The sequence below is a fragment of the Podarcis bocagei genome, assembly GCF_964188305.1.
Source record: "Podarcis bocagei genome assembly, chromosome: 10".
In the NCBI taxonomy this organism is placed as follows: domain Eukaryota; kingdom Metazoa; phylum Chordata; class Lepidosauria; order Squamata; family Lacertidae; genus Podarcis; species Podarcis bocagei.
Genome location: NC_138135.1, coordinates 29010561 through 29038030, shown reverse-complemented (window position 1 = coordinate 29038030; position 27470 = coordinate 29010561). Strand labels below are relative to the sequence as shown.

At 42.7% G+C, this 27470-nt stretch overlaps 2 protein-coding genes and 1 long non-coding RNA gene across 4 annotated transcripts in view; 2 read left to right on the top strand and 1 right to left on the bottom strand.

The window, feature by feature from the left end:
• Window positions 1-27470, top strand: part of SYN3 (synapsin III) — a 186750-nt gene that overhangs the window by 35940 nt on the left and 123340 nt on the right. For both annotated transcript variants that reach the window (XM_081211002.1, XM_081211001.1), the window contains exons 5-6: window positions 7000-7156; window positions 10828-10917. In XM_081211002.1, the coding sequence (XP_081067128.1) occupies window positions 7000-7156; window positions 10828-10917 (247 nt within the window). The remainder of the gene's footprint in view (window positions 1-6999; window positions 7157-10827; window positions 10918-27470) is intronic.
• On the top strand, window positions 14880-17957 carry LOC308596182. The gene is made up of 2 exons (XR_014012390.1): window positions 14880-17121; window positions 17272-17957. It is a non-coding gene; the product is annotated as an uncharacterized lncRNA (long non-coding RNA).
• Window positions 18131-27470, bottom strand: part of TIMP3 (TIMP metallopeptidase inhibitor 3) — a 45466-nt gene continuing 36126 nt past the window's right edge. Inside the window, exons 3-5 of the mRNA XM_081211039.1 lie at window positions 22422-22533; window positions 21493-21614; window positions 18131-20198 (exon numbers count right to left, since the gene is read on the bottom strand). Coding sequence (XP_081067165.1) covers window positions 20001-20198; window positions 21493-21614; window positions 22422-22533 — 432 coding nt within the window. The 3' untranslated portion in view covers window positions 18131-20000. The remainder of the gene's footprint in view (window positions 20199-21492; window positions 21615-22421; window positions 22534-27470) is intronic.

The window sequence follows — 27470 nt, the reverse complement described above, 5'->3', positions numbered from 1 at the left end:
CCTTGAAATGTTCTTTTCTGGATAAATATGAGTGCTATATTGCTAGTCATGACACAGCAGCCATTTCATCCCATGTTAAAACTCTTACTTGACAATAGGGTGGCTCATGGGATCTAGCTATAAGCATCCCAGACAGATTGATATATGTAAGGTCTAGAAATTATGCAGTTATACAAATTACTTTGACTTAATCTGTCACCATCACCATGATTTCTTTAAAAAGTGGTGGGGGGGATAGAAAGTTCTCTCTTTTTCTCAGCCTTTAGCCGTCTCTTCTCCAGTTGCTGCTATTAAACAGCTGCTTGGGGCAGGGGGGTTACTCTCTTCGTGGGTTTGCTTATCTTCTGGATGAATAATGTCCCTCTTTAACTCCTCAGCAGCTGGCGTCCAGCCTATGTGTGAGAAAGATGCTGACAGTTATTGGGAAAACATTTGGAGTGGAGGCAGCTGCCAGAAAATAAAAATAAAAAATACTGTTAGCAGACAAGGGCAGGGAAAGATTGGGGGTATTAATACCTTCCAAAGTTCTTTCACATCCCATATTCCTTATCTGAAGGAGTTATCGCTCACCAGGACCCAGGTTTTTGATAGTTAAATCACAGGAAAGATGAAAGCCCTATTTAAATTTGTTTTGTTTTTGGTCATGTATCATTCTTATCTTAATTTGCCTCCTTTCATCATGGCCTTTTATTGAGTCTAGTTTTAAAGGGGGGGGGACAAAGGTTAGCATTTGAGGGTCTGATTCTACTCTGTTGTTCACATATGGAACTCCAGATGACTTTCACTTGATCCTGGGAAACAATCCACTTTCCAAGCCCTCTTTCCCCTTTTCATTTTTAATCACACCCCCCCTTTCTAAATAACATCTGAACTTTATCCTGAGATATAACTGTGAAAAGTTGTTATAAAGATCTACATAAAATCCACTATGGTGCATATATATATATATATATATATGCTTTCGTAGATTTTCACGGGTACAGGAATGCAGGTTTTGGTGTCTTCGGGTGTCTTCCCGTGTAAGAGTTGGGGTGTCTAGGCGACGTTTCGACGAGGTCTCACTCGTCATCTTCAGGCTGGTGCTCTTCAGCACCAGCCTGAAGATGACGAGTGAGACCTCGTCGAAACGTCGCCTAGACACCCCAACTCTTACACGGGAAGACACCCGAAGACACCAAAACCTGCATATATATATATATATATATATATATATATATATATATATATATATATAGGGTTCAAATCCTTGTCCAGTCATGAAGCTCACTTTGTGACTAGGTTTTCACCATCTCTCAGCCTAACTTGTTGTGGAGGTAAAATGAGAGTGTCTTATGAACGCTACCTTGGTATATAAAGGAGTGGGTGGCACTGTGGTCTAAACCACTGAGCCTCTTGGGCTTGCTGATCATAAGATCAGCAGTTCGAATCCACACAACGGGGTGAGCTTCCATTGCTCTGCCCCAGCTCCTGCCAACCTAGCAGTTCAAAAGCACACCAGTGCAAGTAGATAAACAGGTACCGCTGTGGCAGGAAGATAAACGGCGTTTCCATGCACTCTGGCTTCTGTCACGGTCCTTCATGCGCCAGAAGCGGTTTAGTCATGCTGGCCACATGACACAGAAAGCTGTCTGTGGACAAACACTGGCTCCCTCGGCCTGAAAGCAAGATGAGTGCCGCAACCCCATAGCCGCCTTTGACTGGACTTAACAGTCCAGGGGTCCTTTACCTTTTACCTTTACCTTGATATCAAGGAAGGATTCCCTGGAGAATCCTGTTTTATTTGTATTTACAGTGGTACGTCAGGTTAAGTACTTAATTTGTTCCAGAGGTCCGTACTTAACCTGAAACTGTTCTTAACCTGAAGCACCACTTTAGCTAATGGGGCCTCCTGCTGCCGCTGCGCCGCCGGAGCCCGATTTCTGTTCTCATCCTGAAGCAAAGTTCTTAACCTGGAGCACTATTTCTGGGTTAGCGGAGTCTGTAACCTGAAGCGTATGTAACCAGAAGTGTATGTAACCTGAGGTACCACTGTAGTGCATAGATTTAAGAAAACTACCGTATTTTTCGCTCTATAAGGCTCACTTTTTCCCTCCTAAAAAGTAAGGGGAAATGTGTGTGCGTCTTATGGAGCGAATGCAGGCTGCGCAGCTATCCCAGAAGCCAGAACAGCAAGAGGGATTGCTGCTTTCACTGTGCAGTGATCCCTCTTGCTGTTCTGGCTTCTGAGATTCAGAATATTTTTTTTATTGTTTTCCTCCTCCAAAAACTAGGTGCGTCTTGTGGTCTGGTGCGTCTTATAGAGCGAAAAATACAGTACTTATTCTGCATGCAAGAAAAAATAGTATTTATACACAAAGAACTGATAAAAGTCAAAGAATATGGTCAATGTTGAGAACAAGTATACAAGAGAAAATTGAGTCACCATTTTTAATAGTTTGTTACAATGAGGAAATAGCAGATACATCTTTGTTAGACAATCTATCAGTAGGTATAGTAATGGGCAGATTAAGACAAATAATGTATTTGAGGGCCGGATGTTTAAAACATAAAGGGAAAATAGTGATGAAATGCGAGGGCATCAGCCCCCAAATCAGGTCCATTTGGGGGTTTATAAGAAACAAAATTAATGTTATAACCAGATACAATTTACTTGCCCACTGCTTAAATTATGATTTACTTACAAATCCACTTGTTAAATTGTTTGCTTATGTAAAAAAAAAAAAAAGTTTATTAGAAAATATGGAAATGTTCCCACTGGAAAAAAGAACCCCTAGCATAAAAGATTTAATTTTGGGGATCTGAGAGCTGGTAAATATGATAAAACTAGATTGTAGAATGTGTGTCATGTATGTGCACCATAAGGCACAAGAAGATAGTCACCTACATAGCATAGGAACATTATTAGAAAATAACTTATTGGTAATTGTATTTATGTTATATTTATATTGGTAACAGTATCTACATGATATACATTTCTTTTTTTTTAGAGTTGTACATATCATTTACATTGAATGAGATCTTTTCTTCTCCTACATATTGGGGGGGATTTTTGTACATTCTCACAACCATTATCCATAATTCCCAACAGGCTTTGGGGAATGCGCAGATCTTGACTGAATTCTGTACATTCTCTGGCCAATATGCATAATCTCCAACAGGCCTTCATGAATATGCATATCTCAACTGCTTTTGTGTATGTTTTGGGCAATATGCACATTCTCCAGTCAGTATGCATAGTCTCCATGGAACATGCTTTTCCCCCTATCCCTAATTCAGCAGTTTGCGATCCGCACTCCCTGACCTGCTTCTGACCCACTGCTTAATCACACATGCTTAATCACACATGGCCCATAGCATACTCTCCCACAGATCAGTTAAGAAGGGATGCAGCTCCCCCCCAAAAAGGTTACTTTCCCCCACTTTCCTTCTTCCTTTCTCCTCCTTTCCTTCCTTCCTTCTTGAAAGTCCATTCAGCTGAGCAGCACAAGGGGAATCACAGGGAGAAGGAAGTTTTAAACCTTCGCCTCCTACCAAAAAAAGAAAAGAAAAAAGATTGCAGGGGGCTCAAGTTAGGGGGACTAAAGCTATATAATTTGCATCTGGGATACTGTGAATGTCTCTGAAGCTCAGCAAGTTAGAGACAAGCCCCCAGCCTTTGTATGTCAGAAAATATAGAGAGTTGTGGCAGCTGCCAATTTTGGCTGACCACTGTTTGTGAAACTGTGAATAGTTGACTCAGATTCACTGTAGTCTTGGGTTTTTATTTAGCCATCACAGCAATTACTTGAACCAGACAACACTAAGGACACCTGAAGTCTCTGTCACATATGACTGTAATATGATTTCAGCTATTTACACTAAAGGGTAAAGCAATGCTGCCCTGTTACTTCGGCACGACCCATGTGAATGACTGTCCATGAGGTGCCGCAGTGCATCGCGGGGTTTGTTCTAAGGTCATCACTGTTGTTTCCTATTAGCTCAGACACACCTGAAAAAGGACATTCTTTGGGAGATTATCGTTCTTCTCAGCTAGTTGAAGTGACATATATGCTGGATTTATGCCTCAGAACTTTGCCTGAGGAGGCCAATAATACCACAGCAGTGTGCAGCCTGTCACATCTTATTGCCTAATTATTTATTCTCCCTGCTTTGCCCTGAGTCCTGAGAAAACAGTTCAGTTCCAAATCTCCTCTTTAGTCAAAACATGCTGGTCAGCTGAGCATGGTGCTTGTCAGGGTTCAAGCCCACAGCAGGTCCTGAACCCGGACAGCCAAGCAGGGATTCTTGAATGTGGGGACCTCTCTTTTTTGCCTGTGTGAATAAATAGAAATTGTCCAGTAGCACCTTAGAGACCAACTAAGTTTGTTCTGGGTATAAGCTTTTGGGTATAAGCTATTCAGACCTGGTCTGAATAGAGATATTGGATTCTTGTCTCCTTACATATGCTAAAGATATTCTTGGTCGTCTGCATACTATCCCTTGCTTTTTCCTGTAGGACTAATTGTGGTCGTTAACAGTCGTCAACAGGTTTACCATACCCATTGAGTCAATCACCCATCTCCTACCACCCTTCTGAGAAAAACCCCATCCCACTGTACCACTATATATAAGGGTCTGGTGACTTCTGTTTCAGTGTATCTGAAGAAGTGTGCATGCACATAAAGCTTATACCCAGAACAAACTTAGTTGGTCTCTAAGGTGTTACTGGACAATTTTTTAATTTTTATTTATTTAGACTGTGTCACACCAACATGCCTACCTACCTGAATCTTGCCTGTATGAGGCAGTTATGGGGAATCTCGCCCCCGGGCCTAGTTCAACATGCTAGGCCTTCCCGTTTGGCCTGATGTCCTATATGGCAGTGACATTAAAAGCTAACATTAATATCAAAGGACCTATAATAAAAGGGAAACAACAGCTAGTTAATTTGTTGCTGGTTTAATTTTGTTGAATGTCTTGATTGTTACTCATTTATTGTTTTTGTAAACCAGTTTGGGTAATTCGTTTGTTATAACAATCAAGCAGTAAATACATTTTATGAAGTCAAAATAAATAAGAAACCCTGCAAATCACCCCAAGATCTATCAGTAGCTTCTGATCTAAATACTGCTCACTCGTGTTCTACAATACTCAGGTGTCCCACAACAGATGCGAAAATAATCTCTTGAAGGCGTATAGCTTTTGCCAGGTGGGTCTAAGCCTCTATGCTAGGTTCCTGGCAGGTGGGGGCCTGTTGCCTACCAGAAGGGAGAGGGGTGAGGCAGCAGGGGAATCAGCAGGAAGCAAATGCGCTGGACAACCCACCACCTCACCCATCTCTCAGTAGGCAATGGTGACCCACCTGGCGGGAAACTAGCGCAGTGGCTCTGCCTTACCCGGACACTGCTTCTGGCTTGTGGGTGTCCTGAAGGCATGGCTGGCTGCTGTACGAGTCAGGATACTGGAATGGTTTGATATTGGGTCTGATCTACCAGAGCTCTTCTTGTGATGAAAAACTGTGCCTAAAAAGTAATTCAGTGAAATTAAATAAAAGTAACCCAATAAATATTAAAACATTTTCCCAAGTTTGAACCCAATTCATCAGAAAACACCCTGAATAATAAACAGCTCAAGTTATAAAACTGCTTTAAAATGTTTAGATTTACCGTATTTTTTGCTCTATAACACGCAACAGACGATAACACGCAAGTAGTTTTTAGAGGAGGAAAACAAGAAAAAAAATATTTTAAACGAAATAGTGGATATATGATTTTTGTGGTTCATGCTGTGGCCACAGACGTGTGATCTGACAGTGAGTTTGGAGTATGCAAAAATCCTGAGGATCCATGTGGATCCATGCTTTGTAACCACGGAGGAGGGAAAGAAGGGGAACCATGGATCCTCTGCTTACGACTGCAGCAGATCCCCCCCGCCACCCGCAGGCATTCACTCCATAACACGCACAGACATTTCCCCTTACTTTCTAGGAGGAAAAAAGTGAGTGTTATGGTGCAAAAAATACGGGGGAGGGGAATTCAAGAGGCGAGAAGCAGCTCTTCTATTCTTGTCTATTCTATCCTAGGTAGATTCAGACCAGCAGCCTTGCCACAATAGTCTATTGGTGCTTGATTTTAACTTCTTTTTGCTTTTAACTTGTTCTTAACTTTTTATTATAAAAAGTTTGGCAGGGGTGTAGATAGGTAGGTAGGTATAAACTGTTGCTATGTATTTTTGTGATACAGCAGTATATAGATATTTTAGTTTATAAATAAGCAAACCTCAAAAGGAGAACTCTTCTATAAACTAAGGAGTCTGTGTCTGCATATACCCCATACATTTAAAGCACATTTAAGGTACTCCCCTTCCCAAAGAATTATGGGAGCTGTAGTTTAGTCTTCATAGAGCTATAATCCCCAGTACCCTTAACAAACAACAGGTTTTGGGGGGTTATGCTTTAAATGTATGGTATATATGCAACCTATGACAAAACAGACAATGCTCACTTTGTGTTCTCTATGGGAAAACATTCTTTAAAAAGTGAACATATGTGTTTAACGGATAGATGTTTTCATTCATAAATGCCATGTGGTGATCTTTAAATTGGTCTCCAGCTTTAAGAATTCAGCAACTGCTTTTGCTCTGTCATCTGTGCAGCACATTGCAAAAAATTGCCACCAAATCCATCCAAAGTTTTCACATGAGAACGGCTGGAAAGACACTTTACCATTCCTAATTTATTATCTTTAGTTCTTGTTCATCATTCCTGTATGCGCCTTCCTGTCTGAGCCCATAATGGAAACTGTGAGAAATGTACCTAGAGTCCTCTCAGTTCTGTTTCGTAAATCCTAAAATGAAGGATTTTATTTATTGATGTCTTTAATATAATAACAATGACTGGTGCTTTTTTGAAATCTTAGAATTATAGGAAGGAAAAGCATTGGAAGCAAAAAAGAAAGTAATTGATAGGAAGTGGATGACTTGACTGACTTTTAATAAATGTCCTCGGATTATGTCTTCTAGATCCTTCAAGCCTGACTTTGTTCTCATCCGGCAGCATGCTTACAGCATGGCACTAGGAGAGGACTTCCGCAGCCTCATCATCGGCCTCCAATATGGCGGAGTCCACAGTGTCAATTCTCTTTTCTCCATCTACAATTTTTGCAGCAAGCCCTGGGTGGTAGGTGCCGTTCTTAAGCTTCCTTACATGAAATGAGAGGGGAGTTGAGGATCCCCATACTGCAAGAAGCTCCCAATTTAATACTTTGGTTGTTTTGGTAAATCTAAATTATTTTGTTGTTATTTTGTTTCAAGCACACCAGGTATGCTGTGAGACTGAGGATTCTGTGCAACTCAATACCTAACAGGCCAAATAGCTGAACTGAGGAAAGCAGGCCTTGGGCTTTTGCTGAGAGAACATTGTCACAGGCAACTCAGTACTTTATAAGTGTTGTTTGTCTGGCATGTGGCAGCCACACACTGGATTTTCCAATGGCCTGGAATTAAGTAATCTGGAAGAGTGGAGGATTGTCATGTGCAAATAATTTACCTGATAAAGGCTTAGACTTCTGGCACTGATACATCCTGCAGGTGTCAGGGTCTGACTAAAACGTTCCATTCTCTCCAGAGATCCATGGGGTGGTATTCAAAGTACTACAAGGTCATGGTCCCTTCAGCACAAGTATTACTGCTTGCACAATGGAACTAGCCCCCCTTTCTTTCCCTTGTGCCCCCCCAAACCTGTTCCCCCAATCCTCCAGAGCAGATTTTAAATTCTGAAAACTGAATGGAAAGCAGGGATCACAACACAGTGTGCCATTTCCCCCTAATAAAACCAGGATGGGGGCAGAAAAGCATGGCTGTTCTTTATTTGCCAAGTGCAGGGTTTTTGTATATTTTATTACATTTATATCCTGTATTTCTTCCATCATGGGACTCAAGTGAATGTTGATATGGTTGGTTCCCAGGTGGCTACCCATGTAGGCAATGATCAAAGCCAGACTTGCTTAGCTTCAGCAAGGTGGTAGTCCCAGGTGCCTTCACATTGTCCCCTGGGATGTGCGGCATACAATATTTGTACTGTGTAATCATAATCATAAGGTGATTTATGGTATTGGGCTGCCCAGATTCTTTAAATCCTGATGAGCTCATAGACTCTACTTTCTCCCACTACTGCTTAATAAAATCAAAGAGGTCAAACTGGCATTGGAAACAGTTTTTGGCTTACTTGATTGAATATGGGTCAGATATGCATTTCAAGCACAACTTACATTGCTGAGGTCATCTCTGGCAAGGAATACAGACCTGAAATTATAGCAGACTATTAAGAAATTGAGACAGCAAACTTTGGGAATTAATATTACTCTATTGCAGATATGTAAGCTACAAAGTAAGATTTGAAATTAGGCATCTGCTCATCAATATTTTGCTGAAAATGTGCTACATATACAACATAGAAATAAACAAGTCTTGAGTTGCAGAACAAGATTATTTATTTATTTTCACTCAGCATGTTTTCCTTTATTTATTTATTCTACTTCCATGGTCAAAATTTAACCTTCCTATATGGTACTAGATTGTCCACAGTGTGATGGTATTTCATGCTACTTGGAATTAGCAAAGCACCCTACCAATGTTACTTATTATGACAATTATTTATATCCCACCTTCCAGGATACATTAAAATATGTTCTTTAAAATGGCAATAAACAGCATCAACTTATTAAAAGCCACCAGGATCCTTCCCATGGGGCAACTGGTGGTAGGATGGTTGGAAGTTTCATTTCCCTGATACCTATCTAGATGCTGGTGCTAAAACCATCAGATGATGTTAGCTCACTTATTGTGGTCACACAAACATAACAATTAATTAATCAATTAGTATATTTGACTAAGGTATGCAAAGCAAGCAAGGAAAACAATTCAGCAAAAGGTTATTATTCCCCATTAACTTGTTTCAGGTGGGCACAAGTACATTCTAAAGATGCCCATTAAAACTAAGGCCTCAGAGTTCAAAGATAAAGAAGGCTACAATGTATGCGGACAGAGAGAAGCAGCTGGGAGAGATAGTGAACTGGTACTGCCATAGATGGATAAATATTCTCTGTTAAATGTTGTTTTCTCTGCCGGCCCTCCAGAGACAGTGAAAGTTTAATTACCTTTCCTTATTTTTCTTTCTTTCTATCTTTTTTCCCAAAGCGAAGTAGGAAAGCTACTATAGGTCATCCATGTGAAGTGCATTTCATACCCCATTCTTGGTATGTGGTAGCATGCATTCCAGTGCAGGCTAAAAGCATTTACAAATACATAATATATAAATGATATGCTGTGAGGTCCTCCCCTATCAGCCTATTTGCTCTCTTAGATCTCTTGGAGAGGCCTTTCTCTGTGTCACACCAGTGTCTGAAGCATGATGGAGTCAGAATGAAAAAGAGAGGGCCTTCTCTACCTGTGCCCAGGTTGTGAGCAGTGCAACACAGCTGCCATGAGCAATGCAAATGCATTTGAAAAGCAGGGTATACGTTTTGGAAGCAAATAAATAAACATTTTTGTGTGTGCTGCTGCTTTGTACAAGTTTGGGACCAGGGACTGGCATAACCTGGTGAAGGAATGGCAGATTGCCCCCATGTGAACTGCGGCATGCATATAGAAGATAGATCACACATGTTTTTATATTCGAATGTGCTACATAATTGTACAGTGACTAACATACACTCCTCTTTTGCTTGTTGTGTCTATCCTCTCTCTCTCTCTCATATACACACACTTAAACACACAGCTGTAACATCTTATGTTTGCTCACTGAGCTAGTCAAAACAGTTTTATTTTGCTTTTCTCATCAGATGTTCAGGGTTAGTGTAAGTAGTTAAGAGAGGCAATCTCGCTTCTTTATGCTGGGTCAACAACCTGTGTTGCCAACAATAATCGCAGGGGGAAATGGCAGGATATTTTATTTATCCGCATGCAGTGATCTCTGACTGGGCTTGCTGGGGACTTTTGCACTGTCACATGCTGTTGGAAGATTTCTGGATTTTCTCAAATATTTAATTTTCCCCCTGAAGGAATAGTTTTGTTTATTTAGACAAATGGTGAAGACCAGCAATATCTGAGAGGCATACAACCATGCCATATAATTTTTACACTTCTTTGGGGTCGAAGAGTATGTGCACTTTAACTTTCTAAGAAGCACCCTAAGTTAAAAGGCCTTTCATTATGACAGGTGGGATTTTTTGGAGCACAAGCAAAAAGGAGAGGAAAGCAATGCTCCTCCTGCTGCTGCCCATAATTGGCCTCTAAATTTTTGCCCTTTGAAGTATTGTTCCCAAATGAACTTTACTTTTATCTGTAGGATCCATTCACTGGGGAGCTTGTCAAGGAGTATGCCTTGACATTGGGGGGGGGGATAAATTTGCTCCTGGAATTGCCAGTGTCTATTGTGAATATTTCGTTTTGTGCATCTCAATTATGTCCCAAGTTGTCCCAAGGTTGTGCTTCCGAATAGAACTCAGTAGGAGTGGTTTAGGAATCTTTATGCCCCTACCGCAGGTTCCATTTCTTGCTCTTGCTCTTTGGGGCAGAAGATGATGGCCTTGGGCAGGACAACAGTGCTGGATTTAGGGTAGTGTGGGCAGTTCCCCATAGGGTGCTGAGATGAGGGGGCACAAAATAATAATAATATCCATTTTAAAAGCAAATTTACCAAAAGAAGTTATTGTAAAAATAAGAAATAGGAGGGGAGCAGATTTTGTCCTTGCTCAGGTTGCCATATTACCAAAGACCACTTCTGAGGATAGGAATTGTTATATGTATGTGCTTGTTAAGTTACATGAATCCTCTTTCTTTCCATTTTAGTTCTCTCAGCTAATTAAAATCTTCAACTCTCTGGGTCCCGAGAAGTTCCCTCTTGTGGAGCAAACCTTCTTTCCAAGCCATAAACAGATGGTAAGTACCTTGGGTTTATTTTCTTTGATGGTGTGCTATGATATATAGAGAACGGGACTGTGACACTGGAGAGAACAAGAAAACCATTCTGTGGGCCCTTCCAGACTAATGTTTTATTACAGGTGTACTCCACAATATGTTCTTGAGACAAGAAGAGTGCATTTATCATGAATTTATTCCACTTTAGTATTATTATTATTTTTGTGATGGTTCCCTGATGCTACCACGTTATTGCTGTCCAGAGGGGGCTATACTGCCGCAAAGGTGGGGCAAAAATAAACTGGAGCATTTGTGGCATAAAAAGCTGTGGAATTTCAGCAGGAATTTACATAAAATGCACTGATTAAAAATGATGCAGTGTGGCCGCCCCAGACCTTTTGTAGGCACAAACAGGATTGAATCTGGGTTCACGTATGACTATCCTAATAGCATCATGAACACAAATCATAACGAATGCACAATAAAAAGCATGTCTGGAGGGGCCCAGTGACACCTAACAGAAAAGCAGCAGCAATGTGATGGCATTTTTTAAAAGTCCCATTCCCATTTTTTCCTTGGTTCTGGGAGGAGGACATTAGAAAAGTGAAGTAATATTTGACTGATGCATAAAGACTTCTGGATATTGACAGTAATTGGTTCATACAAGGATGGAGGGCTGGATTTAGGTTTGATGAGGCCCTAAGCTACTGAAGGTAATGTCCAGCTGTCCTTTGTCAACAAATTGCCACTGTTTTTTGTGTTGAATATATGCTATATGGTAATTTATGGACCTCTAGTAGGTATCCAAAGCCATTTTCACATGACAAATAGGAGCCTACACATCACAAAACACTGTTGCTGTATGTAGGTTTTATTTTATTTGTTTTTTATCTTATATTTTGGAAAGGTACATCCAGTGGTTATTTTTCCTTTAATTTTTGGGGGGGCCCTCAAGAGAGTGGGACCCTAAGCTATAGCTTGTTTAGCTTATAGGTAAATCCAGCACTACAAGGATACATTCCATATGTATCTCTTTGTGTCTTCAAGTTTGCCAGTATTGATGGGTGTGACATTGTGTCTGTCAACAGATATGCCCATCCCATTTGGTCAGTTTTACACCTTCAGGCTTGGTGCCTTGAAGGCCATTCCTCCCTCATGTGTGCAGTGTTCATGATGGCTGCTGGTGCCCCAGTTCTGATGACCATGTTCCCTTATCATACTTGTGCCTGTGTGCCTGTCTACACACAAAGTATAACAGTATAACATTCATGACTAGGGTGTTGGCATCTCCCATGCACTGCAGAGAAAGATGCAGTAGCAATGGGAGGGGCAGGCAACGTAGGATGCGTCAGAAGCTTGTCTGAAGAGGCTGTGCATGTGGCCTAGATTATGCTAGTCTTTCCTATGGCCATAACTCTGTATTTCTATCCGCATGCCTTGGTGCCATCAATATCATTTTTGCTGTGCAGGACTGCATTCAGAGTAAATGCAGCTGTTTCTGCAGGAATTTGTTCCTCCTATTTGGACAAATAAAGCAGACTGTGTGGTACAGTACTTGGAAGGATGTGTGGGTTTGCATTCAGCATTACAACTGATCTGAACTTTTCAGTGATGAGAACTACACAGTACTTAAAAAGCTGTGATACCGTTGCTAATAAACATTTACATCAGGATTACTCTGTGAAGTCTGTTTGAAAAATGTGACCCAAATTGACTCCCTTTAGTTATAAACTTATTTCCCCATCTCTCACCCAAGTTTTCCTTTTGGGAGCTTTGGTTCTGTCAGTGATCCAGTGGACTCTAGAAATTAATAATAATAATAATAATAATAATAATAATAATAATAATAATAGGCTTTATATACCACCCTATACCTGGAGGTCTTACAGAAAAAGAACTGCTTGTTATTCATTTAAAATCTCAATAAGGACTATAACTATTTACATGGAAGTCTGGGTATTTTTTCTTATGACATGAAAAAAAGATTTAGTGCATTTATTTTTATACATCTAAAAAGAGGTCTGGATATGCTTAGCAAAAGTACTTTTTCTTTTGAAAGAAAGAACTTAATCCACAAAAGAAATGCAGAGGTTATTAAAGCAGTACTGTTCTTTTTAGAATACAAAAAACACCAACCATCCCATACTTTTTCTGGGGAACTTTTTCTTTTGTTGTACAGAGCCTTAGGGCAGTAACATTCAAAACCCCCAGTTTGAACCAGCTCGTTTCTAGTAATGTAACAAATGCTGTATAATGTTTAACTGTAAATAAAACCTCTAAGTGGTTGTTTAATTATAATACTGTGTATGGGCCTAAAACATCTGTGTTTGTAGAATTATAAGCAGCCAGGGCTGAGGCATCAAGAGTTGCTGATAATTTATGAGGTGTAAGGAGAGCAGAGGGGGGAACCCTCTTGCATGAGAAGAAGTGAGGATGCTACTATTCAAAGTTTGAGTGCCATAATCTCCCTTGCATCTGAGCTGCTGCAGGAGAGGACACTGTACTAGATTACTCCAGCTGCTCTCTGTGAAGGATTCCCATTCTATTCCCTTGCATCATTGGGTAGGGCTGAGATAGACTGAGTTGCTACCAGTCAGTGTGGATTCTGAGCTGGATGGACCGATTGTCTGACTTGGTATAGAATTTCAGCTTATCATGTAACTAGAGCTTTGTTCTGCACTTGTTAATCTTCTGAACTCTGTTCGCAGTTCAAGATGGATAAAGCAGAACCTCACAAATGACACGCCATATATTGTTTTGACTACTGGATACAGTTTTGAAAGTAGCAAAATGAACTTGAACTAATGTAAATGAATGCAAATCTTGCTTGCATTTGCACATGGCCAGTGATCCCCATATGATCATTATCTTCTTCTCCAAATAAAAAATAAAAATCAATTTTCAGGCATAATAATTATGAGAAAGCTATGTGACCGACACATGCTAGATTTTGTTCCCAGCTTTGGCACAGAGAAAGAGGAAATGAGAATTCCCAGGGATGACGCAGAAGTCAGAGTGGGAATTCTAAGGAATTAGGAATAAGACCAATTGAAAGCTGTGGAGCTTAAGGGCATGTTCACTGTCAGGGAAGAGTTAGAAGTTTCCAGTTTCTCAGAGGGAGAAAGCATTCCCCAAGGGAGGGAGGAGAGCACTGAATCTAATAGAAGAGAGCAAGAGGAAGAACAGGGAGGGACTGGCTGTTCACAGGAAAGGCAAGGGTTAAGTTCTAGCTCAGATTCGGAGGAGGGGAGATACAAGCCAGCTCTAGCCAGGAGGTTAGAAAAAAGAGCGGGAAAGCGAAGGGAAAGGCGCCTTCGCCATTTTGAGAGTGGCTGGTCACAGAGAAGCAGAGCTCAGAAGGTACCTGAAATAAGTGACTCTGAGGAATAATAGTTAAGAACCGTTTATAAGATTGTTTTGTTAATACGCAATAAAAAGTTATAAAAGAACAAGAAGCGTTTGTGTGTGATCTGAAGAGGACAACGACCAGTCCTGACATTCACATTAGTGGCTTAAAATGCAGCAAGGTTGTTTTTCCGCACTGGGTTTCAAGCCACATTTGTATAGTGTAGTTCACATCAGAATGGGGGCAGGGATGTCTTCATCCAATATACATTACCTTTTTGGTTTCTCCGCCCCCTGCAACACCCACCCACACCCCAGAACTCCTATTTATGAAGCTGTATTCTGTGTATGCACACTTATCTGCAAAGGCACAATGGCTGTCTTAAATGCACACACTATTCTTAAGCATGAAGTGAATGTGGCTTAAGTTTTCTAGTCGGATTGAAGCCGGTTTGAGAAAAAGCACATCAAACAGAAGTATTTGTAAAGGATCAATATGGTTGCGGAGTAAGTGGTAATGTGAGCATACCCTAATTGTCTGAAAAACATGAGTCATCAGCTTTCTGCCACTAACCAGCAGTAGCCAGTCAGATAGCTCAAAACTGTCAACCAAATTAAAGAAGGGAAAATGTCTGTGATAGAAATAAAACACTTTATTGTTTTAGAATAAAAGGACACTATAAAAAGTGAACATTATTACCTTAAAAGACAATATACATTCATTGAATATAAAATTTATAAATAACAAAAACAAGGAGGAAAACTGTAAACAGTGCTACAAAACTAAGCAAAAATTACATTCCTTCTGGGGAGACGTTTTCTCCCAGACTGATAGTAATGGAGAAGAGAAAAGAATGCAGATTTACAGCCCAACCTAGTGCCTGTATGTTCACAAGAGAGCCCCACTAGGTTTGATGGGACATACTAAGACTGCAGAAGGCTACAATCCTGTGCATACTTGCCTGGGAGTAGGTTCCATTGAACTCAGTGGGGTTCCTTTATTTGGAAAGGCATAGGATTAAGCTTTCTTTGAAATGAATAAGGGTTCTTCATTTGGCTTGGACAGACCTACATCTCAAAACCTCTGGAATCAATGGAAAGGTGCCAGTTGACTTCAACAGGTATGGCTCAGGCCCATGCACCAAGTGCAAAGCTCAGCTTAATAGCTATAATGCTGAGAAGCCAGTGTGGTGGATAGAGAGTTGCACTTGGGTCAGGGTTACCTGTTTCAAGTCCCGCTCTTGTCCTGGCCACCTGTAAAATGGGAATGATGGCAAGGGTTGTTGTGCAAGGGAATGAAGCAAAGATTATAAAGCAGTTTGCAATTTTGTTTTATAAAAAATTGTTAGCAGTAGCAGACAGTAGGATGGGGCAGTGGTGCTTACCTGACTTCCTGGCAGCAAGTCATTACTGCTTACCGGGATGAAGGGTGGGAAGGTCAAGGTAGCAGGAGAGTTTGATGCTGTTCAGATGCAGCAAATATGGCGCTCCTGCCAGTGCATTTGCACAGCACCAAGCTTCCCCCCCTTGCCCCCCACCCTCCCTCCCAGTAAGCAGCAGCAACTACCCCACCCCAGTATCCACTACTGATTATTAGTAACACTAAAAAATGTGGAGATCTCCCAAAAGAAATGTATTTTTTGCTGGGTTCTTCCCCCTCAATCTTTACCCTCCATTTGACTCCTTATTAAAACAAAACAAAACCCCAAACAACCCTCTTTGATGGCTTGATTATCAGCATGGTGAAAGGTTGTTCTCTTCTGCCCTTGCCTTCTTAGTTGTGTTGCATGCCCTCCAACAACTCTTTACTTTCTGTAATGTACAATGGAAATCTGTATACAAAAAGAACTTACTCCCCCCCCCTATGGGTGGCCTGTTTGTTTTTTTGTTTGTTTTCCTACAAAGCACACACATATATTATAGCCTGTATAAAGACACATACCTTCTTGGCAATTAAAGAGATTTCTACAATAGCTTGATAGCAGAGCTGTAAAGTCTCAGCTATGATCTTAAAATTCTACAGTCAGTGAAAATAATACAAATGCGGAGCTGCCATTCAGTGGAAATACAGATCACATTTTTTAACAACCCAGTCAACAGGAAGCTGCTTCCCCTTCTTGCCTTTCAAGATCTGAATTCATGTTAGGTTTATCTCAGAAACGAACCAAACTGAACTTAGGCCACCTTATCTCCAGCAAGCTGATAAATAACAACCACTGCTAGAAACACTGAAATACTCTCCCTACCCACATCAGTCATAACACTGGCTTCACTGAATTTGGCCTGCTAGACTTGTTAACTTCCATTTCAGAAGGGTGAAGGCTTGGTGGAGAGAGGATTAACTCAAGTCTCAATATGATTTTATGTGGCCTTGGCAATTTTTCAAGATCTGATTTATAGTTACGTAGACAGGTCTGGAGAGTGCATCCTACTGGCTATGAATGAGCTACTGTCCTCAAACCTTATGTGGGACAGCGAATCTGTGCAGAGGTTTTGACAAGTTCAAAACATTAAAACACTTTTCATATGTCTTCGTATATTGTAGTGAAGTGCACTATTTTGTGTCCATACAATCCTCTGTATGACATTAAAGAAAAGCTGTATTATCAGTGCCCACTATGCAGCTTTTAATTTCCAAAGTATGGAGAGGGTTCCACCCCTGTGGTTCAATACTAAAATTGATATGCCTTTAGAACAATGCCATTGATTTTGGCTGGATTAGAAGTAGTGTTAGTGCTGCAGTTTTTGCCAATGTAGCTCTTCAGAAGTTCAAGAATGCTTCTGCTGCCAATAGCTCTGTGAAAGTGTCAGCAATTCCATCACAATGATGGCTTTAAAATAAGTGCCCTAAAGGGTCAATATTTCCTCCCTGGCAGTGGCGTAGCGTGGGGGGTGCAGGGGGGGGCCGGCCGCACCGGGCGCAACATCTGGGGGTTAGGGGGTGCAAATCCACGGGTTAGGGGGCGCAAATTACTTGCCTTGCCCCGGGTGCTGACAACCCACGCTACGCCACTGCTCCCTGGAAACCAGTACGAAACCAGGCACACTGAGTCCTATCTTACAATTGGCAAAACTTGCTCTTTCTCACTTCTTGCTATGGATGCCGGCTCGTTGTACAAAAATCCCAGGTCCAGGCAGGGGTGGACTTTGGTGATCTTTCATAATATGGCACCCTGTGTGAGCCCAAAATTTAGCACCCTTAAATGGATCTTCTCAATTTTGCGCCCCCGCAGCTCAGCACCCTATGTGGGGGAACTGCCAGCACCGCCCTAAATCCAGCACTGCCTCAGGGTCCAACTCTGCTGCTAGAGGGAACACTGGATGAACTTTGCTACTGGCCTAGTGTAGCAAGCAAGAACATAGGTGCAGTCTTGAGATTAGGACCAATCTGCACAACCAGCAGAACATGTGATAAAACCACTTCAGTCTACAGACTACGGATTGCATGACTGAATGCTCCCTCGTGTTAAAATAACTTCCTACAGAAAAATAAGACATCAGCAAAAAGGGAACTAGCTTAGATTTCTCTGGGATATGCTGATTTTCTGTGTACAGTACAGGGATTATTTATTTCAGGATCATAGCCCTGAACTCCAGGTCATGACTCAGCGTGGTTGTGGGAGCTCCAATGCACATATGAAGCTCTCCCTGCCTCTAAGAAGGTAGCTAGGCACATGCTTAAGTTGATCGCTTTCCAGCTTATGACAGCTCTATTTTCTACACTGGAATGAATTGAAGACAGATAGCAAATTAAGACACACACAAAAACCAACTTTTAAAAAGTACTGTAAAGAAAACTTGTGTTCATTGTCAATATTTCACCCCATTCCACAGCCTCCGCAAAGTATATAGTTGCCCATCCCATCAGTAACCCTGCTTCTTGACAACATTATAATGTAAAGTACTTTTATTACAATGTTTTTATATTATACTTTTTCATAATAAAAACAAACAAATTACCAAGTCCACAGTGAAGGTGGGACAACCTCCTCCTTCATCCCTATTGCCAGAAGGTTTACTGAGCCCACAAGCATAGCTCTGCTTAATCATAGCCAGCAAGGTAATACATCACTAAAATGTTCCTTTAGGCTACAATCCTATACATACTTACCTAGGAATAAGTCCCACTGAATTCAAAGGGACATACTTCTGTGAAGACATGCATAGGATTGCATTGCTAGAAGGTGATTTCTAGAGCCTTAGGGAATTCTGTACTTCCTAAGTATTTCGCTGGTAGCACAGATGGGTGTGTTATATACCCATCCAGCGTATTTTTCTGGCTACTATGCAGACTGATGCAGATCATTTCAGAGGAGGAAAAAGAATGACCAAGGAGTGTTTCTCCACATAGTATTCATATGGTAGTGTGAAAAGGCTCCTGTGTAGTATAATCGCCACACAATGAAAAGTCCTAGAAACAGAATTGTTTTTCACTTTGATTAACCAGGGCACATTCCCAAGACTGCTTTGATAATGACTGGTGAAGAGGAGGAAACATAGTGACTTTTCAGTCTTCGAATAACTGTGTGCATTGGCCCTTATTGCAGCTAAAAGGAGAGGAGGGAAGCACATAGCATGGGGAATAAACACCCATTATTGTCACTACTGCAGAAACACCAGAAAGTCAACCTCTTTAGTCTTAAACAAAAAAATAAAATAGTATCCAGTGACTTGGAATGTGAAGATTCAAACTTGTCATTGCTTATAGCATGAAACAATTCCATGTCCTGTCAAAAATAGCTTATATCATCATATCTATATACATTTCCATTCAACAAAACAGTGTTTTGGCATCTAATTTCTTAATGCCAATAGCCTTAATTAGATTACTTTTTTTTCTTCCTTTCCTCCAGACTTCCCTTTGCCTCTCTTTCCAAGTATCTTTGTTTAAGTGTATTTATTTGTTTTATTTTGTATTGATACGTTTGCATGTATTAGGGGTTTATGTTGAAAAGGCCTCTTTGAAGCCTGGCTAAAAACCCCAAAATGCCTGGTGTTGATTTGGTTCTGAACTTGTTTGCTCCGTACTTAGGAGAGGGATTCACTCCCATTAATTGGTGTTTATTTTTAAAAGCTGTTATTTATGCTCTTGCACAACCCAGAACTACAATGGAGCTTTTACATTCACATTTCAAATGAGACAGGCATTTTGATGTAGTGCTTTTAATGCACATGACAGCTGAATCCCCCCAGTGCTCTATCCAGTTCAAACATCATCACTTTCTTTTCATCCATTCGGTGTGTGGCTTAAATTTGCTCACATTGTGAATCCTAACTGGTTGCATTTTTTTTAAAAAAATAGTATCTACATGGTCTGAGGATTGAATGTGGAAGTGAAGAAGCAGCTTGGGGAGGGGGCTGGAATTGTGATACAATACCCATCTGGGAAATTTTTGAGATTTTTGTTTTCCTACAAAAATATAGATTATATTGCTATATAGAGAGTGATACATAACTGAGAGCCATTGCTCCCTTATTTATCTGGTGTGCAAACAGAAGTTCCCAGATAAATCTCTTCTGACCAAAAATGGGTGATAGCGATTGTGTTGTTGTTTTTAAGTGATTTAAAACAAAACAAAAAAAAAGATAATCAGTTAAGACAGCATAGATTTAAAAAACAAACAAACACCAAAGTTTGAAGTGCTAAAATTCGCAAGAAACAGGCACTAATATCATGGTTGTCATCATGATCTGATATGAGTTAGTGTCCAAAGAATGCTCAGCCGCATGGGAGGGAAGGAACAAAGAAAAGGGGGTGTTCAGGGGTCTGTGGCATTGATGGTTGTTTTATCAGGAGGTGCCCATCCTCTGTACCAGCTGCAGTAGCCCTCCTTCTGCTTGATGCAGGCATAATGCTTTGACTGGTACCCTGGTTGGCCGAAGCTGGAAAGCATGTCTGTCCACAGGCACTCATTCTTGGAGGTCACAAAGCACGGAAGGTAGTAGCAGGGCTTAATCTGTAGGTTCAAAAAGAAAACAAGTGATGGGGGTTAGCTAAAATGGTTTAAGAAGAGTCAGGCGCTTCGCGGCTTTTTCTCTTAACGTTGCATTGCTATACTTGCCCGCTCAGAATTAAACCCCATTTGAGTTTGATTTGATTTACTGCCTGATAAGTCCTATGCCTGGGGATGCGGGTGGCGCTGTGGGTTAAACCACAGAGCCTAGGACTTGCCGATCAGAAGGTTGCGGTTCGAATCCCCGCGATGGGGTGAGCTCCCATTGCTCAGTTCAGTCCCTGCTCCTGCCAACCCAGCAGTTTGAAAGCACATCAAATGCAAGTAGATAAATAGGTACCGCTCCAGCGGGAAGGTAAATGGCATTTCCGTGCGCTGCTCTGGTTGGCCAGAAGCGGCTTAGTCATGCTGGCCACATGACCCAGAAGCTGTATACTGGCTCCCTCAGCCAATAAAGCGAGATGAGTGCTGCAACCCCAGAGTCGGCCACGACTGGACCTAATGGTCAGGGGTCCCTTTACCTTAACTTAAGTCCTGTGCCTATGTTAGTTTGTTTTGTTTCCTTTGAAAAGTAGCACGTCAATATGGAAACCTCTGAGTTCAGATCATGGGTTACAGGGAAATTCAACCGAATTGTAAAGCTGAAAAGTATATTTCTAGTATTTTTGTAATGAGCCGGTCCAAAAATCATATTCTTTAACTTGACCTGTGCCTTGATTAATGGAACTACCCTAAGCCCCCATCCCTGGCGGGGAACCTCAGGGAGCCAAATGCAGCCCTCAGGACTCTCTACTGGGCCCTCAGGACTCTTCCCAGACAACATCCTATCCTCAGCCACATCCCTCACTGTCCCTGCTGTGCACCGTCCTTGAACATTTCTGTGTGGCTGGAATGTGTCCATGGACTCTTGTAATACCTCTTGCTTGCTTGCCGGGATTGAAGATACCATGAAATGTTTATGTAGAAACTAGTCTGCTGATAATATAAAATTTACATTTGTTGCACCACTTAGTTTTGCTGCTGGTCCCACCTACTACTGGTATGTGGCCCCCAGAAGATTGCCCAGAAGGGAATCTGGCCCTTTGGTTCCTTACTCCTGCTTAAGCCTGCGGGAGATGCATGCCATGTGACTGAGCTCCTAGCCTTTGCAGAGCTTTCATTTTGCTCTTTTCTTCCCAGATTTTCACAGAGAATAAAATTCCAAAGTTCCCCTTCTATTGCCTCTCCCTTCCCAGTCCATCCCCAATATATGAAGTTGTTGACAACTCAAGGAGTGGTCACCGTAGACAGCACACACCTTGCAGCCACAACCGAGGTGGTAACGATGGTTGAGTCCTTTGCGCTGGGAGAGAGTCAGTCGATCCCACTTCTCATTCAGGTTACACAGTCCTGTGTAAACCTTTCCATCATAAACTCGGCCTAGAAAATAAAACTGCAAATGAGCCATTCAAGTGTAAATAATTTGTTAAATTCCCAGATGTGGAAAATATCTGTAGTGCCAGTATTTCTGCAGTTTGGAACTTGATACCAGCTACAAAAGTCCCTCCCACATGCAAGTAATTAGCAACAGCATGGCTACCTTTTGAAATATAGTAAGGAACTGTATCCTACTATGTCATGCCTGCTTATTTTCATGCAGGGCTTGTGTCTTCAACACCTATATAATTAACACTAAGAAGATGAGGTGGGTGGGAGGAATTCCCTAGGCAATTATGCTAATCTGAATATGACTGCGAAAAATTCAATTTCACATGTGTCCAGTCTAAATATTGCCCAATATTTCCAATTCTGAATGATGGTAGATTAAGAAAAGAATACCAGTTAGTAGAAGACCTGAATTTGGTATTCACCAAGATTGAAAATCCTTTAAAAAAAAAAAAAAAAGCTCTCAAAGTTCAACTGGAAAATGTTCAGAATAAAATTGACTTTGAATTTTGAAATGTTGATAATTCCCAAATTTGTGTGAATTTTCATTAATAAGATACTGTCTTCTACAATGTAAAACTAACAGCCACTTCTCCTGCACCTGTTCCAGTCAGACGACACCTGATTGGCACAGATAATTTTGGAAGCAGAGTTAAATCAAAACTTTAGTTTTTGAGACCTGCAGGTTAAATACTTGTAATCCACATCCACTAGCACTAAGCTGCAAGTCCTCTAAAAATACAGTTGAAACAAATACAGCCTGCAAGCTAGCTGTGACAGACAACTCTGCTATTTCTTTACCTGTAATCAAATACTGGTACTTGTTGACCTCCAGCTTGACCCCGCAAAGGCTTTCAGAGGCCTCTGTGTAGATATATTGAACATGTGGCATCTTGTCAAAACCCCTGTACATCTTTAAAAAGGAGAGAGAGAGAGAGAGAGAGAGAGAGAGAGAGAGTTTTTAACAAAATATCATGCAACCAAAAAATAACCGAGCTTGGAATTTCTTAGCTCTGAGTATTCAAACTGCTAACTCCAGGATGGCAACCCTGTACTTCATTTTAATATGTTGCAGTACATTTTCTAGCATGGTGGCCCCAGGAAATTTGGCAGATGGTGGGTTTGTACAGCATCAAGCATAAGTGTGTGTACTCAATGGACCACTAATATTAGAGCACAGTAATGTCCCTTTTCCATTACTGAATGACTTCCTCAGCTCCAGGAGTTAAAAACTATATTATAATGTATGCCACTCATGTTTCCAGATGTTTGTGCCTCTCACAGAACTACAGCTCCCAAAGTTGCTGGGAAGGGAGCGCTTATGATAGTTACCGATAACTGGTTCTGGTTTGGGATAGTAATGTAAGGCAGTGTTTCCCAACCGGTGTTCCGCGGCACACTAGTGTGCCGCGAGACGTTGCCTGGTGTGCCGTGGGAGGGAGGCGGGCGAGTCGGGCGGCGAGAGGCGGGGCGGCGGCGGCGAGGAGAGGCCGCCCAGCGCGGGGCTCTCGCCGTCTGCCTGCCTGGCTGCCTGCGTGGCGCTGACGTCACGGGGCTGTAACGTGCCCCACATAGGCACACGCGGGGCGGCAAGCGAGCTCCCTCCCACATCCCATCGCCGGCTCTGCACCAGGCGGTAGAGCTCGGCGAAGTCGCCGCGCTGGAAGGCCAGCAGCGCGCGCGCCTTGGCCAGGCTCTCGCCCGCCTGCGCCTCCAGGCACGGCGCCTTGGCGCCGGGCGGCAGCGAGCCCAGGAAGCGGCCCAGCCGGCCGGGGTCGCCCGCCTGCAGCAGCGCCTCGCACACGCACAAGACCTGCTCCACCGAGAAGCGCGGCGAGCGCGGAGGATCGGGCGCGGCGGAGGCCAGCCCCGCGCTTGGAGAGGACGCAGCAGCCGTCGCCAAACCCGATCCTCCTCCTCCTGCTCCGCCGCCATCCTCTGGCTCTCGGCCGGGAGGAGCCTGTGGCGACGGGGCGGGCGCCGAAGTTGGCAGAAGTTGGCGCGCCTCCTCGGCAGCGCCTTCGTCCTCCTCCTCCTGCCTCTGCTCTCCTCCGGCGGCGGGGGCGCGCTGCCCTCCCCGGCCGGGGGCTCGGCGGGGCCCGCGGGGAAGGAGGCCATGTTCGCGGAGCGCGGGATCGCGGCCCCCCTCGCCTGCCTCCGGCCCGCTCCCCTCCCCCTGCGCGCTGCCCTAGCCGTGCGGGTCTCCTCCCCCTGCGCCGCCGTCCCCTTTCCACATCCTAGGAGCCGCGGTCCGCCTACCGCCCCCGGGCCGCGGCGCGGCTCCCAGCCCGGGCTGGCCTCCGCCTCCTGGGACGCGCGCCCACCCCCGCGGCCCCCCAAACTTTGGAGCAACTCTCCAGACGCTTCTCCCCCGCCTCGGTCTCCCTCCTTTCCACTTCTCTTCCCCCCTTCCTTCCCTCTTTCTTTCTCTTTCTCTCCCACCCGCCTTTCCTTCTATTAACTTTCCTTTCCCCTCCCTTCGTCCTTCCTACTTTTACTCCTGGGCTCCTCCCCCCTTTGCGCAGCCACAAATCAATCTCTCTCTCTCTTTTTCCCCCTCTCTCTCTTCTTTGCTCAGACGCAAAAAAGCGCCGCTTTTTGGAAATCCGGACTGCTGTCCCCGCTGAAACGATACTTTAAAAAAGGAAGAACCCACTGGCTCTTATTTCTGTTTAAAGCAGTAGATCCCGAACTCTTTTGGCCCACTGCCCCCTTGGTTCCACATCCCCCAGTGTCCCCTATGCTTACTCTATAGAAAGCATTACAGGGGTTAACGCGGCTCGCTAAGGAAGATATTAATAGAATTCTGCATTTGGGGGGAGACCCTAACAGTCATCTACCATTACCTTCTATGCTGTTACTATTTTTTTTTTTTTTTTTTTTACATAAGTAAAAAGTGACCTTTCCCCATCTGGCATGGTGGTGTGCCTTGAGATTTTTTTCATGAAACAAGTGTGCCTTTGCCCAAAAAAGGTTGGGAAACACTGATGTAAGGCATGCTGAAACTCCTTTTCAGAGATGGATGGGCATGTTTTGCTACCTTGTACAATGAACAAGGGCAGCCGGTGGAAACAAGGAAAGTCTCCTGAAAAGAAAGCTCTAATCATTGAGGTTTTTTTTTTTGTTCTTAAAAACACACAGAATATCCTGCAGCTTTTATTAGTTCAGGGCAGAATCCTGTGGGATCTTTCGTAACCTGCACCCACTCCAACACAGGAGTAATTCTGAACAGACTGTTGATTTTGTCAAGAAGGCAACATTACTACTCTTAGAATCTTTCTGTCTCCACAGTCCTGTATTTTAGGAAATGAATGTTAGAGAACAAAGTATTAATGAGCATTGCCTGGTAGCGCCTGCTAGAACAGCACTAGTTCCCACTGACTCAGCATTCCATTAAGCAATCCTCCATTCCTGGGGATTAGGTGAGACTGTGCAGGAAAAATCTACGTACAAATCATGTGGTCCATCTCATTTTACAGTGGCCTTAAGACGGATGTCACGAGACAGAATGGTTGCTGCCACTTCATGAGTTTTAATTCATGGTTTAAATACTAACTGCTTTCCCTTACAGCTATAAAAACTTTCCTATCCTCTGCCTTAGAATGGGCTGGAGTGAAGATATTGGCAGCTGCATGTGCTGTGTGCCTTTCAAATTGAGTAGAGACGCCAACAGTGTCAGTAGTAATGCTGACCTCCTTTGTTGCACGGTCAGCTGCAGTACTTTTGGACAATTCCCAGAACACGCTGCCTCTATATTCCCAAGCAATAACAAAACATAATGGACTGAAGCCATATCAGAAATATTCTCTTTAGTTCTCTTTAGTATGCAGTTGGGAAAGAAAATAATATTTCATAACACAAACTCAAAAGGTTTACTCATGCAACTGTACAGTTTACTGCAACTGTACAGTTTCAACATATAGTTAAACCATGGAATACATTGTAATGTAATGAGGTCCACCAACTGGGACAGCTTTACAAGAGGTTTAGATAAATTTATGGAGGATAAAGCTCACCATGAAATCTGTCAGGCCCAAATTGGAATCTACACTTATGTAGAGTCTAACAGCTAAATTTGTTAAAGCAACTATGCCATTGCTTTCATATTTTCTATTTGCTCAGTAAGGCTAAGTAGGTTGAAGTCAAGCATAGCCCAGTCTCCTATATTTATCAGCAAATCTCTGTGTTTGGGTGAGTATAAGTCATTGTGTCCTGTAGCCAGACAGTTGCAAAATGTCTCATTCTCACAACATCCTCCCTCTATTTCACAGTTTCACCACTGGATTCACCTGGCAGATTTTAGATTTGGCACAGGGATGTGTCCAAACCCTGGGGATCCAATCTGCTTACACCTTGTGGTGCTTTATATTACCAGATCAATCCCTGCTTTATAGGAATTCAGCACAGCCTACGTTCTAACACATGGGTTGGGCTGCCAAAATCTCTAGCTTGCTCCTATGTAGGCTGTACAAAAGTTATTGATGTCATTTGCCTCTACTCAAAGAAATGCAGACCCTAGCTGTTATCAACCACTGCCATAAACACAATACCCACAAGCGATTTGATTTTTTAAGAAAGAAAGACCAATGGAGCTACACAGCTTTAAATAAAGTAAGGGAAACTGAGATTTCAAGCAAAAATTCCACTCCAGGAAAGGAGGTGTGTCAAGGTTGGTTTTGGCAGCAAGTATAGTTTGCGATGGCTTTGGTGCTGCGCAGCTTTTATACTTAGCTGGATGATGCCTTATAAAGAGAATTACTGTTATTAGGAAGCAGGCAAGTGGTTGTTTTTCTAAACCATTGCTTTGTCTAATATGTTTCAGATTTCTGCAAGCACTGCCAGAGTCTCTATTTGTTCCTTTTTTCTCCCTCTTCTAAAGATATTTTAACCAGTCTTATGACTGAGATGTTGCAGCCAAGAAAAACAAACCAGAGCAGATTTTTAACATTACATAACAAGAGGTCAGTTGGCAAAGGAATGTCCAGAGCAACAGGTTTAAGGAAAAGCTGCTCATGGCTAGAAAGTTCAGGAGAGAGCACAAGTGAAGGCAATGAGGCCGCTTTTATTTCTCTCTCTCCCCCCCCCCCCTCTCCACAGTCAGCAGGCAAAATCTAACCGGGCTCAAAGGGTCCAAGAATTAGTTGCCCCTATATAATTATCAGATATGTCACTGCCTTGCTTAAGCTCACTCTGGGGGATGTGGGCATTTATTGGCACTGTCAGCTAAGAAAGCAAGAGATTTGGAGTTCAAGATCTTGAACTGATATTTCTTGTGGCAAAGTAACATGGAGGGGGGCAAGTCAGGTGGCTGTGTCAAGATGCACCTCCATTTCAAACAAATATCTTGAAATGAGTAAAAAAAGCCCTTGAGCTGCAAAAAGGGTAGGTGGCACTTGCAACCCAGCAGCACAGCAGCTCCTTCCTCCCCCCAGACCCATGCAGTGTTTGTTTCGGACATTGGTCCCTTTCCCTGTTTGCTGTGGTGCTCTCTGGGTTCCCCCAAGACCCAGATTTGAATTTGCACTAATCCATGGCCACTTGGGGAGTGGGGCCAGGGAGTAGACCTGGCTGCTGAAGTTTTCTCTCTGGTCCGCTCCCAGGGCGTTTAAATGGGCTGGTGCTGCTCTCAGTCAGAACAGGATGTGGGAAACCAAGGTTCAGCTCCTGCCTCAGCCTTGAAATTCACTGGGTGACCTTGGACCAATCTCAGCCTCACCTACTTCACAGGGTTGATGTGAGGATAAAATGGAGGGGGGGCAACCTCGAGCTCCTTGGAGGAAGGTGGGATATAAATGGGATAACAATAATACTCACAACCGCCTCAACAGTAGTGACTCCCCAACTCTGGAA